This window comes from Protopterus annectens, chromosome 13.part0 (assembly GCF_019279795.1).
Source record: "Protopterus annectens isolate FY-2018-M chromosome 13.part0, PAN1.0, whole genome shotgun sequence".
Classification (NCBI taxonomy): Eukaryota; Metazoa; Chordata; order Ceratodontiformes; family Protopteridae; genus Protopterus; species Protopterus annectens.
The window spans coordinates 741901999-741920942 of NC_056747.1; the positions used below are offsets into that span (position 1 = coordinate 741901999).

The 18944-nt window shown below is 41.0% G+C and overlaps 1 protein-coding gene across 2 annotated transcripts in view; it reads right to left on the minus strand.

Annotated features, from left to right (window-relative positions):
* Positions 1-1329: 1329 nt before the first annotated feature.
* DHRS13 (dehydrogenase/reductase 13) overlaps positions 1330-18944 on the minus strand; it is a 321157-nt gene continuing 303542 nt past the window's right edge. For both annotated transcript variants that reach the window (XM_044054429.1, XM_044054430.1), the window contains one exon: positions 1330-1901. In XM_044054429.1, coding sequence (XP_043910364.1) covers positions 1639-1901 — 263 coding nt within the window. In that variant the 3' untranslated portion in view covers positions 1330-1638. The remainder of the gene's footprint in view (positions 1902-18944) is intronic.

An 18944-nucleotide genomic window follows, 5' to 3' on the forward strand; every position in this document is an offset into this window, starting at 1 on the left:
AATCTTGATGAATGGATGGGAATTAGAAAATTCACCCCGGGGATCACTCCAGTGGCTCTATTCCACAGAGTAATCCTACGGGCTAGGCTTGTAAAGGCCCCAGGGCCATTAGCCTAGCACACCTATGAACCTATATAAATATCTTACAAGTGGGTTTAACATAGACAAATGACTGGTGCCAGAGTCACAGACTAAAACTCAATGCCAAAAAATGCATTAAAGTGCCTTTTGGAAAAACTGCCACTCAAGCTAATTACATCATTGATAATACATCCATAAGATTTGACCCAGTAGTCAGGGATCTGGAACATATGCAAACAGTAATCTAGCCCATCACATGTGTTCAAGGTAGAAAGACAATCATTCGATATTGCCCAATTTGAAATTAAGAGCATGTCGTAGTGCCACTTTATTCGGACCTTATCTGATCCATTGAGTATAGTATCCCCTTCGGCATACACTTGACCAAACATATGTAACAGTTGGAACACCCACAAAGATTCCTTACCTGAAGTATCCAGGCTATAAACACATTGTCGTATATGGATCACCTTAAAGCCCAATACCTATATTCTGCCTCCTACAGTTTACTAAGAGGTGATCTGTGCCTGGTATACAAGGCATCCTCAGATCCAGCTCTGACGGAAATTTTGCACGTCTGCAAAAATGATCATTAGGACCACTAGGAACAATGATTTAAATTTTGCTTGCAGCATAAGACATGCTGGTGAGACAGATGCGTCTCTCAGAGAGCCCCTTGCTCTGGAACAGGCTTCTCATCCATATGAAGCAGAGTTCATCCTTAACCCTATTTAGGCATAACATTGACCATCCTTACTAAAGCATGCTAACCCTAACCAGATGCACATTAGTAAGCTGTCATATTAATGAAACCAATTACTTTTGCTTTAGCAAATAGAAGAACTACTTCCAAACTAGTCACACACTGATCTTTAACAGCAGCAAAAAGAAAATAAATTATGTGGAATATTCAATAAATATTCTGAATCAGTCTCAGTCAGCAGTGGAACAATATATGTGCAGGGCAAAATAAAAGGAGTGAAGCTTTTAGTAGAACCATCTAAAAAGGCAACTATAACAGGTCAAGCCAAAGACATTTCAAAATATATCTTTGAGATTACCTAAAATGTACCTTGATTTAACACTACCACATTAAATTTGTTCCAGGGAAAATTATATTTATGGTCAATGATTAATGTACAGATCCAGTGTCAACATTTCCCTCCAACCTTTAGTGTTACTGATTTCACACTAAGGTAATGAAGTGGCACCATAATCTGGGCAACAGAACATGTATAACTCAAGACCTAAAAAGAAAAAGGCATTTATAAAAATGTTGACTATTCACACAGATAGGACAGACAGGGTAGGGGGGGCATACTGGTACCCACCTTTAACAGTGCATAAATGGGCATCTTTCTTCTCATCTTTCTACTTTACCTTGTGTGTGTTTAGAGGTTCATTCATGTTTCTGCTGTCAATGAAATACAGTCGTAATTACTGCAAAGAAACAATAGACCTGTTTGTCCTTTCAGCAATAGTTTAGTAAAAAAAGCGTTCAAGGGCTTTCATGAAACAGTGTAGATGAAGTACTCTGTTACAGGATCCAGCTGATGTCTAGGTGGCAAGTCCCACCATCCTCTCACTAACTTCCCACAGCTTCCTAGCCACTGCATCATCTCGGGCATGGGCTGTTACCTCCTGCACATGGCAGTCAACAAAGTATCGGCCACTCAGCCGCTCAATGCCTTCTTGCACGGCACAGTAAACAGATGTCTGTGCTCCATTCTCTGCGTCACGTTGAAAAAGTGTGGCAACTGGGATAAGTAATACTTTCAGCCAGAATTTGAAATGACGGTTAATTTCTGTGTTAACCGAACCTAGAGAAAAAAAATAATGTCTTTAATATAAACAAGTTATTTTTTTACTGTCAGCAGTTAATTTACACTGATGCTTTTATACATATTCCAAACAATATTTCTATGAGCAGCTGCATGTATATCCAAAAATGTCACATGCCTCAATCCAACTTTTTTTTATTCTCTTTCCCTGCACTAGTAACAAGCATTAATTTCATACTATTGCTTCTTTCTTCACAGTGAAGGCCAAGTAACTACAACTGTAAAAAATAAATAAATAGAAATCCTAATTAGACTGCTGGAAACCCTACAAACTGAATATCAAAAAGTGGCATCCATTTTGCATCAAAAAAGCCTGTATGTTTAGTGGTTGTGTATGTATACCAGTTTATGATGGGATACTTGAAATCACCCATGAATATGGTGTTGGACTGAAATGTGAGTGACTCCAGTACATTCAGTTATGTGGTATGGTTATCCTGGGTCATGTACAGGAACCTATAGCTAGCAAGGATATGGTATAAGTATGCTTACTTTTTATGTAGATTGAAACACCTCCACCTCTTGTCCCTTCTTATGCAGTAGCTGGTCTAAATGTATGGGAGGCATTATAGCCTTGTACTGCTGGAGTGCCTTCTGCAACTTTAAACCATGTCTCAATAACTGCACAGATGTCAACACTCTCCAGGGTGTGGAACTTCTTGTTGAGAGTCATAGCACTGAGCAGTAATACCCTTAGTTTATCTTGTGTATAATTTACTGTGTTGAAAGATTTATCAGACTGGCATTATCTAAAAAAGGCACAACAGGGGTGGATAATGTTTTGGCCAACATCCAAAATCTTGGTGTGAACAGATGCAGACCATTCTGTCAAAGCAGCATGGTCTGTTGATCACGTCCTCCCCCAAGCTGACAAATACTGGACCCCTTTAGACTGACACCAGTAACTACACCAATTGTTAATAATTTTTCTGTTTATATTGTGGTATCATCCTTGGAGAAGGTAGAATGTTGCTCAATGCGAGGCTCATACTTGCCCGGGACACACAACTCACAGCCTAAAACTTAATGCAAAAAAATGCCTTATTACCCTCCTTGGCAAAGTAGTAGCCCCTGTTAATTATGACATAGACTGCAACCCTCTAAGATCAAACTCAGTGGTGCAAGACAGGTTGATAGCAATCTAAATGTTGATCACCATGTGTCTGTAGTGGTAAGAAAAGCATTCTACATTGTGCACCTCATCCAAGACAAGGGAAGTTATAGCAGCACTGCAATCGACCCACATGAGACCACTAATTGAGTACAATGCTTCCTTCTATATGTACCTCACCAGACACCTGCAACAACTGGAGAGAACACAGAGGTTTCTTACTAAGAGAATCCAGGGCCTCCAAAACATGACATACATGGAAAGCCTGAAAGCCACTGTACTCTGTATCATACAGACTGCTGAGAGGCAACCTGTGCCTGGCCTACAGAGCAGTCTTGGACCTGCCTTAATGGAATTGTGCACATCCGCAAATCAAATGGGACATGGATATAAGTCACTCCAAGGATCTCAACCCAGCCTGTGACATTAATAGAACATGCTGGACAGACAGATATATCTCCCAGCGATTACCACTCTTCTGGAATAAGCTCCCACTCCATGTAAAGCAGAGATCCTCATTGACACCATTCAACAGTAACCTTGACAACTGAATGGGTGACCGTAAATTCATCCTGGGAGTAGCACCTATGTCTCTCATGGACACGGGCAATCAGTGTTGATCACAGAATCATTCTGCTAAAAAGCACTGTCTAAACATAGTCAAATAAGGGTACTTCAGTTTTTACACGGCTAGGCTTGTAAAGGTCCTAGGAACATTAGCCTTGTAACCTCCTATGAACTCATGAACCTATAATCTGAAAGCTCTATCATGTCTCTCCTCATATCATCTAGGGAGGTACATCTCTTAACACCCACATGAACTGTGACATAGTTACACTGCTACTTGTGATTCAATGTTTTGAGTATCTGTGTGATCTGGCAGATCCTTGACCTGATAGACAAGTGACCACTACTGTCTCCTTGCTCAGCCTGGTGAGGGGGAACATCAGTGTATCTCACCTTAGATCTCTAACAAACAATATAGGTTCATAGATTAGTACTAGGCTAACTGCCCTTGTGGGCCATTTTAAGCCTAGCCAATTATTCCTTGTGAGACTCAAACCCCGCACCTTGTGTTTGTAAGACAAACACCTTAACCATTAGGCCACCCTCCCAACCCCATATATTGGGTTACTTGGCAGTTTGCCTTAAGGGCTTAACTGCTGAAACATTGTGAGATGTGGCTGTATATGTCCTGGATGGTGTTGGCTTTGTAGAGTATTTGGGAAGTTGCTGAGGGCAGCATATGGGAGGCCATTAAGGTTTGGGTAGATTGCATTTAAGAGCCTCAGCATATGTGAGTTTAAGTGTCTGAGCCATATTAGGTGAAGTATGTGTTATTGGCAACCTGCTGGGATATATCAGTGAAGTATGCAAAAAGCTTTGTCTTCAAAGACAGTGTAATTACATCACTCACATACTGTATCAGTCTGCTTAAGAATCAGGTGGTTGTCAGTAAACATGAGACATCTGCTACATTGTCTCAAGATGCCAACTTTCACCAGGCTGGGTAACAAAGACAGTAGGAAAATGCAGATACATGGCTGTGGATCTTTTCTTGACCTATGAGAAGTGGTGCAATCCGGGTTTACACTTGTTGGGCAGGGACATGAGGTCTAGGATTGATCTAGAACAACACTCTCAGAGTAATGCTTCTTGGCAGGCAAACTAGTTGCTCTACACTCAGCTAGATACTTGAAATGGCAGCTGAAGTTTTATATGCACAATTACGACTCTAGGTGCCTGTTTTTCTACAGGGCACTGCAAACCACTGCATCACAGCTCAGATGTTATGGGAGAGGAGTTAAGAGAAGAATCCAATCAGTAAAATGCATTATGTGTATATGTAACATTCATATCCTGCAGCAATTCACAATTCTCTCACTACTGTGAGTGATACTACAAGATTAAAGACTCTAGACTAAATAAAATGCAAATAGAAAAAAAATACAGTATAACTGTAATAAATTAGGCTTAGATCCTGCAGCAGTTCACAATCCTCTCACTATTTTAAGTTACACTACAAGACTAAGGACCCCAGACAAAGTAAAATACAAACAGTAAAACCCAGTAGAAATGAAATAAATGACACTAGATCCTGCAGCAACTCACAATTCTCCAACTACTGTAAAGGGTCCTACAAGACTAAAGGTCCAGACTTAGTTAAAAATACAACTAGTTGACTTTGGTTAAAACAAGGAAAATGTGGAAAAGAACAATGCACAATTCAGATTAACACTCTGAATAATGCAGTGTACACTACTTGAAATGGGGTTATGTGAAACAGAAGCAATTTCAAACTGAGTCTGACGGAAATGCCGTGTCAGTTTGAGCTATTAATGTCCAGTAGAAATAGCAGAGGGAGGGGCCTGCAAACTGTAATTTATAGTAGGGGTGGGCAGCTAAAAAGATACCAAGTTAAAAAGCACAAGAGTGGAAAAAAATCCAAAAATCAATGCTGTCAAATAGCGTTTTAAACTCACAGCAGTTTTAAATTCAGAGCTCTTGTAGCTCTAAACTCAAGGTTCTTAGAAAGCCATTTTAACAGTGTTAGTTTGAAGACTTCGCAAAACAATTTCTTTTTGGAGAATGAATCAGAATGTTTGGAGTCTAACATACTTATTTCTGTCTCCATAAAATCTAAACTGCCTGTACACATCCATGAAATTAAATAAGTATCTCCCTTTTTATAATTAAGTGGAAGATGGGCAAATTAATGCACTGATTCAAATATGTTTTGGTTGCTACCTTGGGCATGAGTGAAGTAATTATCCTCATGGCCACCCTGTTTTTATGAATAACTAGATAAGTAGCCTGTTACTCTGAAATTCTCCTGGATACAATTACAGCAACAAGAAAGAGGGTTTCTGTGAGACATAGTAAAGATACTGAGCTGGAACAGACTCATTGAAGACAGGGCATAAAAGAAAGGGGTGTTTCAGAAAAGATTTACATACTTTAAGAGAAGTCATGGGAGACAAGGTAGCTCTCTGATGAAAATTAGATACAGAAGTTTAATAAACCTTTGCTGAAGAAAACCTATGACCCAAGTCAAACATCTGTGATAAATATTCCTGTAAAGGAAGTGAGGCATTAAGAAGATGCCAAAAACCGTAGCTGTGGCCCAAAGTAAACATACTTATGTTTGTACATTCTTCTGTTCTTATGTCTCTTGGTGAGCAGTACAGAAAATCTAGGACTACTTGCATTGGGTAAAACAGGCCGCAGCCATCACCAGAACTGGATAAACCAAACATTTAATCATATGACTTGAAGGTACTGGCAAGGACTTCCAGAAGGGTGCTTTAAGAGAGATCTGAAGAGATTCAGTCAGAGAGGCTCCTCCAGAGTATGGGGTCAAGGGAACCATACTTATCAGGGAAAAAACTGAGCTACTAAAATTACCTTGGTTTTGTCAAGTCTATTCTTCTGCAGGACCCTGGGATTATGGAAAATGGGATAAGTATAAATAAGTCACAAGGGCCATTCCATGACTACATTATAGGATCCCTTCCTGAGGGAGGGAATTTGATCCATTTTGTAAATGATGGGTATGCAAACAGTTTACAGCAAGGCTTTTCTCAGCAATGCTTAACGTCCTTGCTAACAAACCAGTCATGAGACATCAGAAGACATGGACTGAGATGACCCACTTAACAGCTGGCTTCTTCTGGGATGTGACTGGATATTAGAAGAGGTCTGAGGACATTGCCCATTTCCAAATTCCCACGGCCTCCTTTCAATAGGGTACAGGAATGGGTCACTCTGTATGTCGATGTACCATAACACTACCATGCTGTCAGTATGGATGGCAACACCACCTTAGCAAAGGATGGCCAAGACAAGCCTGCACAGTGAGGTCGACTGCCCTCATTTATGAAACGCTGATGAGCAAACTGCCTTCTGTCTGCAATCATGCACCTTAGACTGTCTATCCTTGAAAATGCACCACCAAGACAGAGGTATCTAAGGTGACTGTCACAACATAATTGGAAGCTACAAAGGGTCTGCCCAGAGACCGTTTGAACTTGTGAAGCCACCAGCTGAAGGGCTCTTTGCATTCCTGAGAAACTTAGCATGTAATTGGATCTATAAGCCATTTACTCTGAACTTTTGACCACTGAAGAGCTCTCATGTGATACCTGGCACTGGAAATCATGTAAACCATGGCCATCATAAGTCCCAAAGCACAAGGACAGACAACAAGAAGCAGTTCATTTTTGAGGAATCTTGTGGACTGCCTATTGAAGAGAGGGAATCTTATCTGTATGAAGAAATGCCTGACAAGACAGTGTACCTAGAATGCTCCCAATAAACGTTTCTGACAGGGCATCATCTGTAACTATGTGGTTCACTGTGAGCCCCAAGGATTGGAACAATACTAGAATTGTGTTTCTGGTTAACATCATGCTTCATATTTGTAGCAACTAATAGCAAGTTGCCTAAATAAGGAAAATAATCTTTGAGCCTTGCAGTCGCTGATTCAGTAGAGGCTGTGGTGAAGCTAAATGGAAGCATCCAAACTGGTAATGATGACAGTCTCTTATCCAGAAGCAAAGAACCTTCCTGGATTCCTGGCAATTCTGATGTGAAGGCAGGTATCTTAGAGGTCCAAAAAGCATATTCAGTCTTCCTAGGATAAGCAGAAAATGAATGCCTGCACCATGAACCTTTGAAAGGAATCTTAGGACATACTGATTTAGGTCACACAGATCAAGTCCTTTGTCTTTTTTGGAGAGATTATAGATTAAAAGCCTGCTCCCTTCTGTTTGGATAAAACCTCTGGAATGACTCTGTAAGAGCCTGAGTGCCACTTTTCTAACCAGAGTTCTGATGAGATGGTACCTCTGGGAAGGGAAGAATGGGATTTTATAGCCTGTAGATATGACACTCCTCATCCAATTGTTCTCAATGGTGGCTATCTTTGAGGAAAGGTGGAGGGAGTGGAAATCCCCAGCCACTTCCAGAGATGGATAATTAGGGAAGGTCTCAGGGAGCAAAACTGCTGACTGCCACTACCGGGACTGTGGCAGTGCTTATTGCTCAACCAACCATTGTTCCCTGTGAGTTGATGGCTATTCTGCTCTTGAAAACTGCCTTGCTCATTTTGGCCTCTCTCAGAACCATTATTATAATACTGCTTTTAGCCACAATGGAATCAAGCTTGCTGCAGACTTTTCTGTATTTGTGAGGACAAGCAATGAGGACCTTTAAATCTCATTTCAATAACAATGAGTTTTTTCCCTCTTTTGTTCTTGCTTCTCCTGCACAGACTTGGAAACAAGGCCAAAAATCAAAACGTCATAAAAAGGTACAGTCATAAACTTCATCTGTATATTGTTTTCAAAATCTGTCCTGTGTATTGTTTGCAAAATCTGTGAGGCTAGGCAAAGGGTGACACCACATGTCTAACTCCACTGCTTCATGTTCTAGCTGAACCATCCATGACACTGTGGAGTAGGCACATGGTCAGGATGGCAACTCGAGAGTTGACCTCTGACATGGTCATACTTTGAAGCCTCCCATTTATCAGCTCATTTACAGACTGGGTCGCTTCATCAACCAGCTTTCTCTGCAAACATAGCATTTATGATAAACAGTCTAGTACCCTCAGAGAGGGAGCATACAGAATGTGTACATGTGCTTTAGTTTTAGTATAGAAGCCTCCACACATCATGGTTCTGCTATGTTAACTTCAAATCCAAATATTTTTTTCCTGAAACAATTACAAACCACATCATAACTCAATAATACTATAACAAGAACCAATTAAAATTTTCTGACACAATTTCTACAAGATAAATGCTATAAACTTATAATGGACAATTTGTCCCTATTTTCTATAAAAAATAAAAAAGAAAGGGAAGAGGGACATCTCTGAAGAAGAGAGAGTCCCCTTCTGCATTAATAGGTCTCTTACTTAAGGTATTCCATCACCAAAGTTAAGCTTTAACTTAACCCTCAACCAGTTCCAAGTAATGCAGCCAAGGCATCAAATTTAAATAAAATTAAATTATCTGTACCCCCTTCTCTACAGCTTTTTTCTTCCTCCTCATACAACAAATGTATAATTCCTGAATTTCCATCTGTAGCCCTTTCCTACTTTTCTATCAAGTTATCAACTTCTTTGCCACCATCATTGTAACCGACAACAGCTGCTTGCTTTTCCTTAGCAGATCTGTGTTACAGTGAACGTCTGGGATGAACAAAGTTTTATTCGGTGCAATGTGTCCATAAAGGACCCTATGAATTGCCTGTTGAAGTTCTTCCTGAAAACCCTGCAAAAGTGGATTATCCCATAAATTATGAGACCAAGTACCTCACAAACTCTTCACGCTGCCAACACAATCCACTACGTGGAGAACATCCTGGCTAATTAATACTGGTGTAAAGAAACACTGATGAAGACATTGCCAAGTAAAGCTCCTAAAACTTCCTAGATTTTATGGCATATTTCATCATTCTTCATGTTTCATGTCAAATATATTCATTACATGGAAGACCTATCACCGTTGCACAGGACATCATTATTTTCTGTACTAAAAGCTTTCTCCTCTCTGCTAGTACACTTTATCCTCAACAATTAAATGCTTAACTTAAGTACCTCCACATCAAAGTTGGATCCTCCCCCCTCTAAACCATTTAGATATTTTGGCTTCCTGACTAATTAATACTACTTGTCTATATAGTTACTTGTCTATTCATCTCCAAGAGACCAAACGTTTCATTCAATCCCTTCAATTCCTAACATATGATTTGACCACTATCTAGAAAGTGAAGCCAATAGGACAGATCTGAGTTTTTTTCACCTCTACTGCCAAAATAGGTTCTGAATTGCTCTATCTGTCCTTCTAGCTCCAATGTCAAGCATCCCTGGTAGCAATCTCCATGCAGGGAGGTCTTGCGCCAACTCAGAAAACAAAATTCTGTGCTCTGGCACATCCCCCTTTAAATCAGTTTCCCATACAGTCTAGTCTTAGTCCACCATCAGTCAACTAGTATCAGATCCTTTCTTGCAGTGGAATAATGTCAGTCAACTACCTGATACAAACTTAACTAGATCACCTATATATATTGATCAAATAGTGAAAGCCATCAACACTCCCTTCTTCCTTAACAAGAGCTTTGCCCCAGTTAACCCTGGATATCAATGTCCCAGAAGAGATTCTGTGTTCACTGCTTCAATTTTAACAAAAATCCAGGAGGTAGACTGGGTGAGCAGAGCCTACCATAAAACAAGATTTACTGATGGAAAAAGTTATGAAAAGATTAAACCCTCTAGTCTACCTTGAGGGTTGATCTCCTCCTAGAAGCAAAAAAAAAAAAAAAATGCTCAACTTCTGTGTGATGGCCACATACATACAGATAATACATTTCTGCATCATGACCCATCCAAATACCTTAATACTTCAGTTTAGGACGGTTCCCCAAGAAAGGGAATTTTTGCAGTATATGTTACACCGGAGCTTTCCAGTTTTCTTAACTAAAAAAATAAGAAAGTCCATGCACAAATTGTTAAGATTTGGAGATACATACCAGATTATTGATCTGTGAGGATATTAAGAAGCAGAGTCCTACATTCTCATAGTAGGATTCACCCACAGATAGTGTGGTTTGGTCACAAGGGCTTCAACAAAGCCAAACGTATGTAAATCCAACATTACACACTTTCAGCCATGGGTTATTGCTATTATACAATGTCATTATTTAAGAAAAAAGTTACTTTTCTTAATCAATGACTTTGTATAACAACGCCATGGTGCTCTTCCACTTTTTACCCCGTATCATGGGGCTTTCTTGATGTACTGTGCATGCATATGGGACTTACATTCCCATGCTTACGCAGTATATCAGTTCTTTGGAAAGGAAGCAATGAAGAAAGGAAGACATACCTTGGTTGCCTTTTATTTCATAAAAAAAAAAAAAAAAAAAAATGAAATCCAGAACCGCTCAGATGCAGAGAAAATGTAAGGATAATCAGGTACGTTTCTTTTAGTTTTGCATAACGTACCTAATTTTCCTTGCATTTTCTCAGTCCCGTCTCTCTTGTACCTGTTTGGATTTCAAAGTTCATTTAATTTTTTTTAATTAGGAAAACTGGAAAGCTCCGTAATATATTTTAATAAAAGAAAGTCCAGGTGACCGGAGTTTTTTATATAGGTATATGCTCGATTTTACAACGGGCACACTGGATGGGCTGACCAATCAGTGTGAAAGTTTTTGACTGTTAATGGCCAGTCATTGTACAATAGCACTTATATTTACACAGAATTCTACATTCTGGGCAGAAGCCAAGTTGGATTTTGTTGAGCCTGTTATGTGAAGTGAGGTAGTTCATTAGCTTAGCAGGCACCACTCTTTCTAATAATTTGGATAAGGAACCGAGGAGAGAGATGGGTCTGTGGTTTTCAACTGTCTCCAACTTTAAATAGAGAGCTTTTTTATTCCTTCCATATGGATGGGAAATGCCCTTCATTTAAACCTTTGTTTATAAGAATAGTATGAGTAAATAGTGTAACATTCATTTTGGGAAGGCTAGTGGAAACGTATCCAATGATGGTAATCCATGCGATTTAGTTTTACAAAGTTTTAAAAAAAAGTATATTATGTACTCACCATAACATTCCATCTGTGTAGTCCAGTTTCACTCTTCCTCAACAGTTGGGTTCAGATCCTATCCTTGGATCCAACTCAGCTGCTTCTTCCAGATTGTAGAATAGTTGAACTCACAAGCTCCTCCCTTTACCCATGATACCCCACCAACCTAACATACTTCAGATCTAGTTTGCTGCCCATATGGTAGACAGAGCAGTAAAAAGATAGGAACAGAAGCTAGAGCTCAAACAAAGAACAGAGGTTCCTACAAACCTCTTCGGTCTATCAAGGAGGCGGAGGAGGAGGGAGTAGGTGGTGGGGAGTTGAGGAAAAATGAAAATGGACAACACAAATGAAACATTATGGTGAGTGCATACCTTTTTTATCTGATGTCATTTTCATTCATTTCTCAGCAGTTGGGACAGAGTCTAAAGCTACCTAAATTCTAGGAGGACTCTAAGGAAGGATATTCTAGAGCACTGCCAAATCAAAGGCTGCTCTTCCCCTAGAGATCAGATCTAGTTTGTAATGAGCAATAAAGGTACAAGGATTATCCCAAGTTGCAGCACAAATATCTAAGTAAGTTCTAGACAAAAAGGCCGATGAAGTCACCACAGACCTTGTAGAATGGGCTCTTGAAGGTTTTGGTAAAGGCAAACCCACTTTCTCATCAGTAAACCATTTGGACAAGGTCACTTTAGATACTGATTTGACTAATTTTGAATCAGAAAAGGAAACAATTGCTCAGATTTTCTTAAATTTTTGGTTCTGTGAAGGTAGAAATGCAATTGTCTGTGGATATCCAAAAGATGCAACATATATTCTCTTTTGTTTGAAATGTTAGGAAAGAAGACTTGAAGATTGATGACCTGATTAACAGTAGATTCCAAACACTACCTATGGCAAAAAGGAGGGACTGGTCCATAAGGAGACCCTCTCCTTATGAAAACTTAAATAATGAGGTTTAGAAGACAATGCTTGAACTTCAGATACTCTTCTGGCAGAAGTGATAGCAGCTAAGAAAGCGGTTTTCCAGGTCAAAAACTTTACATTGGACTTAGCTGAGAGTTCAAAAGAGGTTGACTCAATGCCTGAAGAACAATACTTAAATCCCAAAGAGGAGTAGTATCCTTTAAAGAAAGTCTAAGCAAGTAGGTTCCTCTGAGAAAGGCTTTACAAAGCTTTGCAGAAGCTAAGAAAGAATTATTTACCCCAATATGAAAGTTGGAAATGACTACCAATTGCACCCTAATAGTTGAGGAGCTAACTCCCTCAATGAAAATTGTGGCAAAAAAGTCAAGGACCTTTGAAACTGGTGCTGAAAAGGGGTCTAAATTCTTGTCATGGGCCCAAAAAACATTTTTTTCCATTTACTTTTGTACATTTTTCTAGTGCAAGCTTTATGGAAAGATAACAAAATGTGATGGGCACGGGAGGACAGCCTGCGCTAACAATTAATGGAACCGGAGAAATCATGTGGTCAACCTGAGGCTTTATATTTTTAAATGAATCATACCTGTTGGGTGAGACAGGAGGTCTGGAGCTCAATCCATGAATCCAGGGCAGATGTAAAAGATGAGGCCAAAGGAAGGGAAACCAGATCTGACGAGACCAGTATGGGGCAATAAGGATAACTGTGGTCTTCAATTGAGATGCTTTCTGGAGAAAGTTGGGGATGAGGGGTAATGGGGGATAAGCATAAAGGAAACCAGAGGGCCAAGCATGAAGAGCATCCCTCCATGACTCACCCCCAGTGAGGGGAAACAGGGCAAATAACCGGCAGCACTTGATGTTGAGGGGAGATGCAAAAAGGTTGCAGCATGGTTGGCCCAATCGACATAAAATCATCTCCACCACGTTGACATTGACAGACCACTGGTGAGCATCAGAATAGACCTACTTAACTTGTCTGCAATCATGCTGGACTTCCCTAGGATGTGCACTGCTATCAGAAAGCGACTGGAATACATCGACCATTACCATTCTCTCATAGCTTCTTGACAAAGAGGTTAAGATTTGGTTCCCCCTTGTTTGTTGATGTACCAGACCATGGACATGTCTGTCTGAAGCACAACAGTCCAGGCTGGGAGCGTGTCTTGGAGGGCCTGCAATGCTAGGAGGACAGCTCTCATCTCCAGGACACTAATGTGCATTTTGGACTTTTCGGGGGACCACGTGCCTTAGACTGCCATACCAAGAAGTCCCCCCACCCCACCCAAGCTGAGAGTCATCCATAGTCACTGTGGCCTTGGGTTGAGGGCGAAGAAAGGGAAGGCCTTTGTGTATCAGATTGGAGCGGCTCCATGAGAGGTGGTAATTCTTGCAAGCTTGAGTTACTTTGACCGGCTTGGATAATGGGTGTTGGAGAACAGATCACTGAGTTGCGAGTATCCACAGAAGGATTCTCATATGAAATCTGGCCAGCGGTACAAGAGTGTCTGCCACTGACACAAATCCCAAAGCTTGGAGTATCACACATGCTGGGAGGGAAGAATTCAGAACAATCTTTTTGAACTGGAATTAAATACTCTGTATCCAAGATAGAGGAAGTGAAGCTACTTGGGTGACTGTATTGAAATAAGCATCGAAGAATTCCAAATCCGAGTTGAAATGAGCTGAGGTTTGTTGTAACTGACAGATATTCTCAGACGTGAGCAGAGTTGGAGTAATAGTCTCTTGCTTGAATTAGTTGATGCCTAGTTGGAGCAGTCAGGAGCAAGTCATCCAGGCATGGAAACACTCAGAATCCCAACAGTCTCAGGTGAGCTGCTATGACTGCCATGCACTTGGTGAACACCATGGGGGCTGTGATGAGACTAAAAGGCAGTACTGTGAACTGGTAATGACTGGCTCCTCGAAGGACGTGCAGATATCTTCTGGACAGCCTGTTCATAAAGATGCATGCTATATCAAAATGATCTATTGAGCATATCCAGTCATTCTTGTGCAGAAATGGCAGAATGGACGGAACCGTGAGCATCCAAAACTTTGTGTACTGAACTGCTTGATTTAGTTTCCGGGAACACAAAATCGGTCTCCAGTCCCCTGTGCATTTTGGCACTAAAAAGAATCTTGAATAAATTATGTACTCCCTCTGGTCTTGGGGATGGGGTGGGACTCTTGGAAGACTCTTTCTAGCAGCTTTTTTTAGGTCAACAGAAGCTGCTACCCTCTGATTGGGTGGAACATTGGGGATTTTCTTCAAAACTGATGGAGGACGAATGGCCAAATGGTATGATATAACCTGTGGGTATTATCCTCTGCACCCATGAATCTTTTATATCTATCTAAGCTCTCTAGTGCACAGACAGACTATCCCTGACTGCCTCCAGAGATGGACAGTTGGGCCTCCACTCAGGAGCACTGGTAAGATCAGTCTGAGAAGGAATCTCTAGATCCCGGATTATGTGGACCACCTCTGCAGCGAGGGAGACATCTTCCATTTGAATTCCCCCCTCTGCCCTGGGGGAATGCTCTCCACATATATCTTGACAGGGACCCTGGGATTTCTTTAACTGTATTTTTCTACCACTACATTGGTTTCCAGAGAAAGACCATTGAGGAGTAGAAAAATATATGCCCACAGCAGTCAGGATTTTCCCTTCTTATTCGCACCTAGAGAGCATGTTTTTCACTTTGGGGCCAAACTACAAGGTTGCTTCAAAGGGTGCATCGACAAAAGATGATTTGAAGGTCTCTGTAAACTCACACAAGCACACCTAGGCATATCTCCTAATGGAAATGCCTAAACCTGCTGCCCATGAGGTACCTTCAGCAACATGAGAGATCAGCCTCGTGGGTGAATTGGAATTAGACTGTAGGGTGGCCAACTGCGAGGAAATGGTATCCCCTTCTTCAGAAGATATGGAACCCAGAGAGAGCTTTGGTAAGCTCCTTGATCAAATCTCTCTGAAGTCTGGTAAAATGTGCTAAATAATTCAGCAACCTAACAGCATAGACACACTTTCCAAATCTATCCAGTCCTCTACATCCCTGTTAGGGGGATGGACAGAAGAACTTTCTTGTGGCTGACGCAACAACCATGGCATCAACAAGTATTCCTTTACTCTGGTGTTGGGAGGTCTTTGGGTGGTGCAAGGATCTTGTTTGGTCTCTTGCGTATAGGCTCAACAGTGTCTGGTTCCTTCCACTTCCAATCTAGTGACTAAACCTATAAGCTCATCGGTGGGTGAAGTCACTCAGGAGGTAAACAGGCCAGACAAGAAAGCCTCCAGAAACATCGATTCTTCTTGGGAGCGGGTTATCGAGAGACCAACCACCTCTTTAAGGAGCTCTAGGATGTCTCCAAAGGAGACATAATCAGGTGGTGGTCTGGAGGACCCTTCCCCCTTATCAAAATCAACGTTTTCAGTGACAGACTCTTGTAGGGAGTCTAAGTGCCTGCTTTTGCATGTTCTCTTCCGAGGAACCTCCTTGGTGGGATTCTCTGGGGAGGTACTGGAAGAGATGATAATACCCTGTTGAGTGGCCTGGAGATTGGCTCGGGTTGGCTATCCCAGTGGAATGGATGAATGAGGCTCTGGATGCAAAATCGAATGAGAATAGGAAGTCTGATCTGAGGAGGGCAGGACTGTCTGAACTGTAGGCATAGAGAATACCCTCTCCACTACCTCAAAGGCAGAATGCCTGGTGGAAACAGAAGCCGACAGATCTGATGAAGAAGGCTCAGGGATCATTGGCTAAAACTGTCCTGCAGGCAAACCACTAGAGGAGGGAGTGAAAGCAGTTTTTTTTATTTAATGCCAATGCCTCAAGGGGAAGAGATGCCGCTGACAATTTCAGTGTTGACTCCAACACTCCGGAGCCAGCATCGATGCTTCAGCTATAAGAGTTGTCTGGCTCCGAGGTACTATGCACCAGACAATTCAGAGAAATTCTCGGAGTCAAAGACACCACAATCTTCGGATCAGAAGAAGATGACCCCAAGGCTTTTAGATCTGAGGGCTCCGAAACAGAAACTCAGATCAGACAAGGAGATATGATAGGTGGTGTAGGCTCCCCAAACATGATGGGGTAGAAGACGAGATGACTCCCATTTGAATTTGCATCCTTGGGAACTTACTCATCATCCTATCCACATCTGCTTCAGATAGGCTCCTGAAGGAACTGAAGTCGATGCTGAAGTAGAAGGGCGATCCGGGGATCTCTTGTGAGAATCCTTGGCAAGAGTCACCCTTCTTATCTTGTTTCTTGGGAGTTTGAGCCCCAGCAACTACAGAGGAATGTATAGAAGGAATCAGACCCCCCCCCCGTATCAATTTGTTCTTCCTATCAGTTAATGCTGGGGAGTTGAAACCCTTGCATATCTCACAATCAACCTCTAGGTGTTTTGGGCCTTTACAATATACACTCACTGTGGGCATCCGAACTGGAGATTTTATGACCACACACCACACACTTCTTGAAGCTGGATGGCTTTTCTGAAATACTGAAAAAAATAAATAGAAAGGATTTTTTTTTTAAATAGAGAAGAAAGAAAGAAAAAAAAGAAATGAATTACCAACTATAGCAATGAGAAGTACTATCAAAGTACAAAATATAAAGATAAATAACTACCAGCAATGGTATTAAAAGCTACTTAGAGTACAAGAAAAGTAGACTACAATATTAAAGCGTTAAAGGGAGGAAATAGAAATAAAAAGGGTAGTAAAAGAAAGTTAAACTTACTGACAAGAGAAATTAAGTAGAAAGTTATACCCAAAACCCAAGAGCTCACAATCTATGTCTGATCACAATGGCAAACGAGATCTGAGGTATGTTAGGTGGGTGGGGCATTATGGGTAAAGGGAAGAGCTCGAAAGCTCAAGTATTCTATAATCTGGAAGAAGCGGCAGAGTCAGCTCCAAGCCCAACTGTTGAGAAATGAATGGAAAATGATAACATCATATCAAAAGTTATGTACTTACCATAACAGATCTATGTTATTTTCTTCCATCTGGCTCAACTTGTGGGTTATTGGGTCCAGCTTGGATCAGACACTGGCTGTCCATCTCAGAAGCTTCAGTCTGAGAACTCCACCTCTCTTACCCGCAATACCCTGCTCAAATACTCTCTCTTCAGATCGAGTTCGCCCATGACAACCCACTGAGATAATGCCAAATCTTAACACACTAATAAAATAGGTAGGGGAAAAGTATAAGTTAACAGAAGATAAAGACCCTACACACCAACTTGGAGGCTAGGCCACAAGGCCAGTTGGGAGCATGGAAGGAGGAATCGTTGAGCTGGAATGAAGAAGACATGGATAATATACCCCTAAAGGTTGACCCAGTTGTTCAAAATTTGGGAACTTATGGTGACAGTGATCTATCTTTTGACCAATGTGTGTCAACTGTTGGAAGAAAGTCCTTCTATGTGGCAACTTCTATACAAAGGAATTGTATCTAGATCAAGGGATGTGATTGGCCTAATGAGGGCCGAGTAAAGGAGGGCAATCACTGAATATAATGCTTCTTTGGCATGTATTTGTTTAGACACATGCAACAATTGGAATGCCCACAGAGATACCTTACTAAAAGGATACACAGTCTAACCAAACTGTTCTACATGGACATACTTAAAGCCCTGTCACTATACTCCTATCCTACAGACTGTTAAGAGGTGACCTGTGTCTGGCATACAAGGCATTCTTTGACCCATTACTGATGGATTTACTACACATCAGCAAGTCAAATGGCAATTAGAAATGCTCAAGTCTAGAGATCTAAACCTCTTCTACAACCTCAACAGAATGGTTTACAGGGACAGGTATATTTAGCAGAGGATACATCTGCTGTGGAACAGACTCCCCACTCACATGAAAATGGAAAGGAATGAACTTTAAGTGCAACTTAGATCTACTGATGGGAAACAGAATTTACCAAATAAATGCCCCTTGTACTACTGATGATGCGATGCAGCTGCTAAATTCTTTATTCCATGCACGGGTCACTTCAAATCATCTATGGTATCATCCCAGTTTTTCTAATTAGTGGTGATTTATAATTATCGACCATGAGATGGATAAGGCCAATCTATAACCAAATGGGATAGGCTATTTCTGGCACAAAAAGGGAAACTGGCTAGACATAAAATTGCCTGCAAGGGCACCAAATCTAGTACTTACCTATAAATAATATGGATCTATCATTGTATTAAGTAAATAACTTGAGTATCTGATGTTCTTTTCTATCTGGTCTCAACATGTGGTACGAATTTCTCAGTCAGAAAAACCTCAGGAAGACACTAGGGAAGAACATTCACCAAAATGGTGGAACCAGTTGAAGCTCTTTACCTAGACTAATCATCCAGTTTGT